Source organism: Bipolaris zeicola (assembly GCF_000523435.1).
Source record: "Bipolaris zeicola 26-R-13 unplaced genomic scaffold scaffold_262, whole genome shotgun sequence".
In the NCBI taxonomy this organism is placed as follows: Eukaryota; Fungi; Ascomycota; class Dothideomycetes; order Pleosporales; family Pleosporaceae; genus Bipolaris; species Bipolaris zeicola.
The window spans coordinates 21,247-31,330 of record NW_006912311.1 but is presented as its reverse complement, the minus strand read 5'-3'; the positions used below and the strand labels follow the sequence as shown (position 1 = coordinate 31,330).

The 10,084-nt window shown below is 47.3% G+C and overlaps 4 protein-coding genes across 4 annotated transcripts; all 4 read left to right on the top strand.

Annotated features, from left to right (window-relative positions):
* Positions 1-925: 925 nt before the first annotated feature.
* Positions 926-1,855, top strand: COCCADRAFT_108684 (uncharacterized protein; the record flags this gene model as incomplete). Its single annotated transcript, XM_007718892.1, has 1 exon — positions 926-1,855. One exon carries the CDS (start codon positions 926-928, stop codon positions 1,853-1,855), a length of 930 nt encoding a protein of 309 aa, XP_007717082.1.
* A 1,167-nt stretch (positions 1,856-3,022) lies between these two features.
* On the top strand, positions 3,023-3,700 carry COCCADRAFT_108670 (uncharacterized protein; the record flags this gene model as incomplete). The annotated part of the gene is made up of 2 exons (XM_007718891.1): positions 3,023-3,367; positions 3,401-3,700. 2 exons carry the CDS (start codon positions 3,023-3,025, stop codon positions 3,698-3,700), a joined length of 645 nt encoding a protein of 214 aa, XP_007717081.1.
* Positions 3,701-4,535: 835 nt separating this feature from the next.
* On the top strand, positions 4,536-5,318 carry COCCADRAFT_108672 (uncharacterized protein; the record flags this gene model as incomplete). The annotated part of the gene is made up of 1 exon (XM_007718890.1): positions 4,536-5,318. The coding sequence occupies one exon, from the start codon at positions 4,536-4,538 to the stop codon at positions 5,316-5,318; it is 783 nt and encodes a 260-aa protein (XP_007717080.1).
* Positions 5,319-7,817: 2,499 nt separating this feature from the next.
* COCCADRAFT_108657 (uncharacterized protein) lies at positions 7,818-8,012 on the top strand (the record flags this gene model as incomplete). Its single annotated transcript, XM_007718889.1, has 1 exon — positions 7,818-8,012. A coding segment is annotated over one exon (195 nt), but the record flags the coding sequence as incomplete, so codon positions are not given.
* Between the last annotated feature and the right edge of the window lie 2,072 nt (positions 8,013-10,084).

Sequence of the window (10,084 nt, the reverse complement as noted above, 5' to 3'; positions counted from 1 at the left end):
CTGAGCGGGGTCCGAAAGACATCATTGGGCGCATGTTGCGCAATATAGGTTATTATTCACAAAAATCACAATATTTCCATCGATCAGGACTCACATTGATTCCACCAATTACATGTGGCCGTCTTCAGTAGTATAGTGGTCAGTATTTCCGCTTGTCATGTGACAACTCGCGGGAGACCGGGGTTCAATTCCCCGCTGGAGAGCTTTCCTTTTTTTGCCTTTTTCGGTGGTGGATGCGCTAAGAACGCGCCCACGTGTGGAGGTTTACTCGGGTTCTAGACGAGTAGTTTTTTTTGGAAAAAAATATAGTTAAGTGTGGTTATATTTCATAACTACTACTTTGTAACCCAAACACGGGGTCCTTTAAGTGGTTCCTCAATAGTTTCGCAATAAGACTCGTGAAGTCCGGTCAGCGGTCTGCACTTTGTTACCCGCTGCTAAAAGGAGATAAAAATTGTGCGTTTTCGGTCAGCGCTGATACACTGTAAGATTGGCCCCATTCGCATGCGGTGCGTGATTTGTCTTCGAAGTCCACGAAGTAAGTGTGATTTCAGGCCCTCTACACTAGCACAGGCGCAGCTCCTGATGGGATTGCGCTTGTCCGGTTTGGGATAACATTGTGGTTCGCTATAAGGGCTGAGCCAACGAAAGTGCAATCTTACTAGTGGAGTTAAGTAATGTCGAGGACCAACCATGTTCAGCTGCCGATTATAGTAACAGACACCACAGTCTATCAAGGGCCAAAGGTTGTGGAACGTATATAAAATACAGTCAGCCGAGCTGTTTAAACAGAAAGCTGTATGCTCGTTGAGAGTATAATATCCACTTCTATCTTCTTCGTTGCTCTATATCTTCTCCCCTAAAGTCTAATCTGCCTCTTAATCATACCCAAGTTACGACCGGCATATTCCACAACTCGACCACAATGTGTTCTAGATCATTTTCACCCGCAACGGAAATTCCTCACCTCCAAGGCAAAGTGATCATCGTGACCGGAGGCAACAACGGTCTAGGCAAACAAGCCATCCTCGAATATGCACGCCACGGTCCTGCCGAAATATGGATGGCGTCCCGAAACCCCGACAAAGCAAATGAAGCGATCCGAGAAATCCACGCCCAAGTGGGCGGAAGCATTCTACCCGTCATCAAGCCCCTTCAACTAGACCTCAACTCCCTAGACTCTGTCCAACAAGCAGCACGTCGATTCTTATCTGAGGCGCGACGTCTCGACATCCTGATGCTCAACGCTGGGATAATGGCATGCCCACCTGCTGTCACAAAAGACGGCTACGAAGTCCAATTCGGTACAAACCATCTCGGCCACGCTCTATTCGCAAAGCTGCTCCTTCCAATTCTGAAAAGTACCGCAGCCAGTGACCCTTTTGCCGACGTCCGCGTCGTCGTTGTATCTTCTGGCGCTCATTCAGGTGCTCCTAAGGCAGGCGTCGTCTTTGAATCCCTCAAGACGCCTGCGGAGCAGATGGGCGGCATGGAGCGCTATGGCCAGAGTAAAACTGCCAGCATTCTCTGGACGCGCCACATGGCGCAAATGCACCGGGACATCAAGTGGGCGTCTATACACCCGGGTGTCGTGAACACGGGCTTGCAAGCAGGCGCCGATGGTGCGTCGCTGCCTGTTCGCGTGCTGTTGAAGGTCGGTAAGCCGCTTATGATGACGGTGGAGAAAGGCGCATGGAATCAGCTGTGGGCGTCAGTGTCATCGGAGGTGAAGAGCGGCGAGTACTACGAGCCTGTTGGTGTTGCAGGTAAAGCGACTGAACAAGCAAAGGACATGTGGTTGGCGGAGAAGGTGGGTCGTTGGACAGATGTTGAGCTTCAGCGATTTATGTTTTAGTTTCCATAGAATTCTAGCGTACTCCTTTATAATGGCATCTTCCGCATAATATAATAGAGATGGCACAAGACGTACATATTTAATCTAAAACTTTGTCAGCTTCTTCATGAACAACGCCCATCAAGAAAGTACCTCGGCTCCACGAGGGCTCACTAAGCGGGAGAGCGCGCTGCTGGTGCAGCTACGGACAGAGAAGATTGAACTCAACAATTTTCTCTTCGCCCAAAGAGTGCCAGACGTCACCAGCCCGTGCTGCGACTGCGGAGCGAGACGACAGACCGTCGCACATATCCTTCTCCACTGCAGCAAGCGCAGACATCTCCAGAACCGTATCTTCGCCAACCTGTCCGGACGAGACAATATACAGACTATCTTGAGCACGCCACAGCTAACCACCAAAGCCATCCAGCACATAGAGCAGACGCAGATCCTTGGGCAAAATGGGGATCGCAGACGCGCAGACGACAGCCGAGTGTTGGAGGGAGACTGAAGGTATTGCAGACGCAGAACACGAGGCAACCATACCTCTACGAGTCTGGAAGTACAGTGTTCAGTTAGTAGAGTCATTATCTAGATGAGGTTGGCAGCCATGTGTAGATAGTGATGAGAGAGTATCGGCAGGCCTCTAAAGAGAGATGGTCTTATTTGAGGGATGAAGTGCGGCGGCGTGGAACAACGTCCGCACCGCGTCGGCTCTCTGCCGAACCTGCCATCCAGGCATAGCTGCTTTTCGGGGCTGCAACCGTGTAGGACTTAATCAAATCAAATCAAATCAAATCAATCACAACCACGACTAGAATCGCTATTCCGCTGTTTTTCGTGACGCAATCTCTACCTTCTAGCACATGCTACCTGTTCGCTGCAAGGGTGTGGCAGGAGCGGGTTGGCCATCCTCCCGCTAGCGGGATCAAAATGATGTAAGTTAGCTTCGCCTCTTGCGAGCCCTTCTGTGCCAAGCACTCGACTTAACAGCCTTGGCCTAATGCCTTTGCAACCTACTTCAACCGCTTCTTTAGAGCATGCAAAATCGACGCGAATTCATACGTGAATGAGCGCGACCAATACCGCGAACATTTCGTACCTTTGTGCTGAAAACGTGGTCCACACGTTTCAGCATCGCGATATCTCTATACGCTGTTTCGCCGACGCAGACATGCACACACCAAAATGCGCCTCCTACGACGAAAAACTGACGGCAGCTTTGAGCTGGTCTCCTGCGATTCCAATGACCCTCCTCCATACGCCATACTCTCGCAAACATGGTCAGACGGCGAGGTTACGTATAATGAGCTGGTAGCTGGGACGGCTGCGAACAAGGCTGGCTACGTCAAAATTTGCTTCTGCGTAGAACAGGCAGCGAAGGATGGCCTTGAATATTCCTGGGTGGACACCTGTTGCATTAACAAAGCTACAAATGATGAGCTTAGTAGTGCTATTAATTCTATGTTCCGCTGGTACAAACGTGCAAGAAAGTGCTATGTATACCTATCAGATGTTAGTGTACCAGGCGAGGTCACTAGCGCAGGGACCTTCCCAATAACATAGGAATATGCTTTTCAACAGAGCAGATGGTTTACACGTGGCTGTACGCTACAAGAGCTTCTTGCGCCGGCTACAGTTAAGTTCTTCTTAAGGAACGGCAAACAACTAGGCACGAAGATATCACTTGAGCGAGAGATCCATGAGATTACTAGGATTCCTTTATCGGCGATAAGAGGGCAACCATTCACTGAGTTCAACATCGAAGAGCGAATGAATTGGTCATCCAAGCGTAAGACGACATTGAAGGAGGACATAATATACTGCTTGCTGGGGATATTTAGAGTACATATACCCCATATATGAAGAGGAAGAAGAATACGCAACTTTACGATTCAAAGAGGAAATACAAAAGCGTTCCAAGGAAAAGCTACTGGAAATCGAAACCATTGGCCATCTGTAAGTAACGCCTTCCTAAAATAATCTCATAATAAGATACTACGATAGAAATCGTGTTAGCTCCATACAACGCTGTACATCAGCACATCTTGTCCTTCCGAGAGTCCCGCAAGACCTTCAGCCGCCTCCAGCCACAGCATCGCGATTCATTGCGTCAAGGAAATCCCTTTTACGTTTTGATTCTTTGCTCCAAAATTTAGGATTCTACGGGAATTGCATTAGCCAAACGGATGAAAGCAAAACGGAATTGCAAAGACAATTCCGCTTTGGCGTCTGCCCCATCGAGTTCTTGGGGCCTCGAGGGTGTTATGGCCTGTACATCTCGTTAAAAGTTGATATGCGGGATAAGATTTGGGGTTTTGATTGGGGCTTCCAAACGCAACAACGAGTATCAGCAGATTCTCCTCTGATGAGGGCTTGCAGGAAGGGAGATGTCACGCTAATGAAACAAATTCTGGAAGAGAAAAAAGGGGGTATCAACGATCGGATTGCTTCCTGTGGAAAGACACCTCTCATCGCATGAGATAGAATGAAATCAAGACCAGAACTTAGCTAACGAGTGTCATGACAGGTAGCGATCACTTCAATGCAATTTAAAGCTGTTCAATTCTTATTGGAGAACAAAGGCAATCCAAACATACCAGACGATGATCAGATGTAAGCCTTAGGACGTGAACGGAGATTTGCTTTGTACAACGTTAACACCATATCCCATAGTCTACCTATTTTTACTATAGTGGGGATGAATCTCCGCCGTAGTCAAGACTTTAAGCAATTGCCACCAACATGGGATCGTTGGCTCGACGTTCTCCGGCTACTGATAAGATATGGGTCGTCCACCCATGAAATCGTCCGAGGAAGAAGTCTCGCGGGATTGAATGTAGCGAGACACGATACATCGTCCAAGGTGCTGCCGTTTCTCCGTATCCTCGCCGTTGAAAACGCTCTTGATTATGACTCAATAACCGATGATCCCACATGGTCTGTTATTAAAAATGCCGTAAAGTCAGGCACGGATACTGTTGATACTCTCAAGCTGCTGCGCGCGTGCGGAGTAAACATAACAAGAGTTTTGGCCGATGGCCGGACGGTACTACATCTTACAGCGCATCATTGTCAAGAAGATGACGCCCTTTCTTATCTCCTCGAAACTGGGTGCGCTACAGATATCGACAGACAAGACCAGTGGGGGTGGACACCTTTACACTACGCTGTGTTAGCACTTACATCCGCAGAGGGCCCGAGACCATACTCTACCGCGGCAATGCTTATCCGTAATGGTGCAGATCTGAACATTAAAGGGCGGAAAAATCCCGGAAGCTCGTATGAATTCCATTCAGAGGAGTTTACAGGCCCCGAATTGCTCAAACACGTGCGTTACAAGAGGTTTGAGCTTCTGTTGGATGTTCTTGATGCTGCTGGCGTTGAGATTGGGTCCGTTAGACACACTGACGCCTTCTATGACGCTGAAGAATATCATAATGGAGGTGTTCAACGTCTAAGTTATCATGTCAGGCAGCAATGAATAATGGAGAACTATATCGAGTATTAGAAAAGATTTGACTTTAGTCTTGTGCTATATTCTATTTTATGAAGGTTGGTCGCTTTCTCCTATTTACATGGAGACAGCAACCTGTTTTCAACACGTGATTTCCAAGAAATGTCCAATCGTCATCGGTATCTCTTACAAAGTGGGGTAGTCCTTTTGGCCTATGGGGCTGTGTTTAGCGTGAAGCATGATAAAGAGGCGCATACCATGCTTGGAAGACTAGTCCAAGGACATCTCCATCTGCTGATACAGCCTTGCCCCTCAAGAAATCTTCCTGCTACATGGAATGCCGAACTCTTTTCTATCTTTCCGCCCGTGAATCTGCTCTACAGCTGATTAAATGACCCCAGCAGGCAGTAGTCATGAATGGCAACGTTGTTAAGGTTAACCGAAAATGTGTAAGATAAAGGGAAGGTTGAATATGCGGAAGGCTGACTGCCTCATAGTGCACATGTGGACGTCAAACTTGTTTTCCGAATGAAACACAAAGGCAAATAGTTTCCGCTTGCAAATGCCACCATCTTTACTGCTATGAATGCATACGGGAAGTGTGGTACAGTTACAAAACATACAGAATGGTTGTTTGGTGTGTAAGTATGACACCGAACATACGGAAGAGCAGATGAGCTAAGGTTTTCTTGCAAGTGTGAGTGTGGAACTCGTTGGTCCTCAACACAGTATCAAAACATTTCGTCTCCCTGGCTACGGTGTCCATGTGGTCACGCTCCGCGAAGTTCAGAATATTGCGGTTGCAAAATCTATGAAGGACATGACGAGAAAATCACAAAGGCATCGAATACAATGACACAAGAGGGCTGTGAGGAGAAGACTATGTCTTACATGGAATTCACAGGCTAGGGGGGATCTAATGTTGAATATCCCTAGGATGATAACTAAATACTATTATACAGCAACTTGGGGTGTTGCTAGACGATAATCGTGGTGGTATAACTTAAGTAGAGACGATTTTTCCCGCATGCTAAATACGCTCTGTCACATAGTCAAGCTGAAGAAAAGGGCAGATAGGCTGGTCCTAGTATATAAATGTGCATTAACACTACCCAGTTCTTATCGGGAGGCTTGCTCGGTCTGTTTGAAGGGGATCGACGGCGGGCGATATTGAAGGCTAGCGTGGGTATGTACTTGATGCGGACAGGCTGCCCAAAACCAGACATTAACATCCATCCCTGAGTGCTGGGACACCCGCCGTGCTGGGACAAATGAGGGGTACTTTGACTTTTAACACTGCTTTCTTCGCACATTTCAATATTCGCTATATATTCAAATTGACTATAGTGTATAGCTATTAGTGAATCTTTCCCGATCCCCCTAACTAAAAGATTTTAGCATCCAACCCCGTGTAACACACTATCGCCGTTTGCGCCGTCCGAAGATGCCGATGCATAGGAATAACAAAGCGGCTCTATCCTCGTATCGACCCTCTTCCGGCCCACAGTTAATCAGAGTTTTCTTTCTAGTCTGTGTTACTCCGCCGCTAACGTCTACTCCTCTGCGCCGGATATTAGATATATCAGCATTAAACTCAATCACGGTATATTTTGGCGATAGCTCTCTAAGTGCAGCTCCTTAAAGTACAGATAGCTCCGTCATGTGACGGGTTTTGGTGGAGCTCCTCGATGATATCTCGGTACGCGATTACAAAATCCGGGTACAATCTTATGTAGTTACAGCTTCTGCTTTCTATAAGCAGGCGATCTTTGATCCCACGCTAAGTCTTTATTACTTAGTAGTAATCTTGCCTAAACGGTATTAGTTCCTGTTAGCGATGTTATTAGTTAATTTTCTTTCTAGCACTTAGGCAAATTAGCGCATAGTATTCACGTGGTTTAACTTTTCCTAGACAAGCGTGTATTGGGCGGGCCTGTGTCCTGCGTGGGATGACAACTGAGCTATGTGCGCAAAGCGGAAGCTGTAACTGCATAAGAGTGTATAGCACAACCTTGACCGCCGCTGTTTACGCTGCCTAAAGACGCCGATGCCGTCGCTCTATCAAGAAATGATACCCCAGCACTATGCTTGTATTAGCCGTCCTCTAGCTAACAATTAATTAGACTTTTCTTTCTAGTTAGTATTATACCACTACTAAGATTTATCTCTCTATTGTAGTTATTAAATAAGTTGGTACTAAATATAGTTAATTATAGTATAGTTATAACTACTATTAATAGCTTGTTAAGTATATAGACTCTTAAAGTATCGCCGGCTCCGTAATCTAGAATTAGGGGTTCGGCCTTACTAGCAATATAGTAACATCCGACTCAGTCGCTGATAATCTTTAATTAGCTGTGACATCGGAGCGCGGTTTAGATAGACTAGAAAAGGGGAATATTTATTAGTGGCAACGATGTATAAATCTAAGTGTGTTCCCTTATCACCTTCCAATATTGCTACTATAGTAACCAACTCTCATCTTTGTTAACAAGTTATAACTATCTTCTTCTACATTCTAGGCAGAAGTCATTGCCTCCAAGATCTTCAGTTCAACAGCGTCAAAACCTTTCTACGTTACTCCAACCTACCGCTTCCTATCCATCTTATACTACAGATCCTCAAGCAATTCAACAACTACCTAGACGACATGAAGTCGATTCTCCCTATACTATTGGCTATAGTTGGAGTAGTCAACGCCTCTATCCCGTCTCGACTTGATGGTTGCGTATACGATCAGCTTCAAGTTACACCCTGGGATAATTGTGGAGGAGCCTGCAAAGGGACCAACTGTCAGCTAGCTTGCCATAGAGCCGGCACGAGGGACAGTCCAAATGACTACATTGTTGTTGGTAACTACAACGGTCCGATCGTCAATACTTGCAGCTGCTTATGCTACTTGCGCTGAGTAGTGTAATGGGCTGAACGACCTTCAATAAAGTTCCTTAATAAGATCTTAGTGTACGATCATAAAATCTAGGTGCGAGAGATCACACCTAGATCCTGCTCATCTGAACCGTGTTCGGACGCCACTCTGTCGGGCTAATTACCTGTTCGAGCGGCGCTCAGACTAATGGGTGAGCTAATTTCTCCAATTCGTACGCAGATATAACCGCTTTAGTAGAAAGTTGCTAGCTCTGTATCGAATATAAATCTATTACACTCGGCATTACTCTTAGCATATAGCCCCTTACACGCTCTGTCTAATTAGAGTTTAGTTATCGCTGCCAATCGGTGCGCGCCCGCTAATTCTCCTAGCTAGATATTAGTAGAACAAGCACTAAGTAGTGCTCACCGTGTTTTTGAGAAGATATCGGCGACTGAGTCAGATATTAATATATTGCTAGTAAAGCCGAACCCCTAATCCCAGGTTACAGAGCCGGCGATACATTAAGTCAGTTCGCTTTGCAAGTCTGCGTTACGGCCCAAAAGTGTGAGTGCCTAACGCACGCGACAGATTTTAGGTGTCCACAACCCCTCCATAACCATCAACAGTCTGCAAACTTTCGAGCCTCTCAAATATTGCATCGAAGCCTTCCATACAGGGCACCTTTGCGACCGCCATCGAGGAAGTGCTCAACTGTCCGAGCAGCACCCCAATCCAGACACACTTTTGCGCAACGCGATACTACTACCTCTATCTGCTAATCGCCTAGCGGATTAGCCGTGAGCGTTGACAGGAACGCAGGCAGCCCGCCGCAGCACTCTAAGAGCGCAACCTTCTCTTTATCGTCGTAGCAGGAGGGCACGAAGTCTACTTTAATGTGAAATTTTGCCTTTTCTTCTTCGGTCAATTCGTTGTTGATGGTCGCCTTTAGCGATGCCGCCAGCTCCTCGTCAGACTGCGAGGCTGAAAAACCGGTGACGCGCAGCACGGGGCCCTTCTTCGCAACGGCCATGCTGCCTCAGAAGTGAACAATAGAGCAAGTGAAGGGCATTATTTAGAGTCTAGGTAGCGAGCAGCCCGACTGAGGGCGCGTAGGCGGGAGGTTAGTAGTATCTTGAGCTGGTGATCGGCGGTCATGGCTGGGCTGTGCTGAACTGCGTCGCATAGCTGACTAACGCAGGCAATATGTTAGTTATAACCAGGGTGCGCAGATAGGTTAGGTATGACTATGCCTGCCAATCAGCGTTGTCAACGGAAATCTAGGCTTTGCTGTGGGGGTTTTGTGGCGCGTCTGGATCCTTCGTCTGAGCTGGGTGCAGTTGAGGAAATCCGTCCTCCCCGCAATAGCCCCTTCTCAAGGCGAGGCACATCCTTCCACCTCACCCCGTGCCTGGTCTGTGAGAAGCCAGCTGATGCAAGCTGAACGCAGCTCTCCAATTCATATAGGCCCTCCACAGTCCCTTGTCCAACCTAAAATTCAGGCGCGAACTATTCCTTCATCGCTGCAGCCGAGTGATGTCGACACAAGGCAGCCAACCCTCCCAGCCAGACATTTTGCCAGCCGTCGATCATCATCATTCACCCTGTGCACGGCTGAGCTTAAGAAAGCATGGTCCGCCGATATCGAAGAACAACCCTTGTCGAAGCTCAGCTGGATCTATAGCTCCGTCTAACCTGGTTTTCCCTTCAATCATTTACCAGAAAAACCATTTTGTACAGCCGAACAGATCTCCTATCGAATATCTATCTCTCGACCTGAGGACACTAAAACTCAACGCCATTCACCATCATCTCTGGCTTGCTGGCTTGCCGAAGGCTGCCAGGCCCCTACACAGACAGAGGCTTCTCGGTCGGAGCATACTCGTCACTGAAGATCCAAACAAGCACCTGGTTTGGTTCGAGTCTC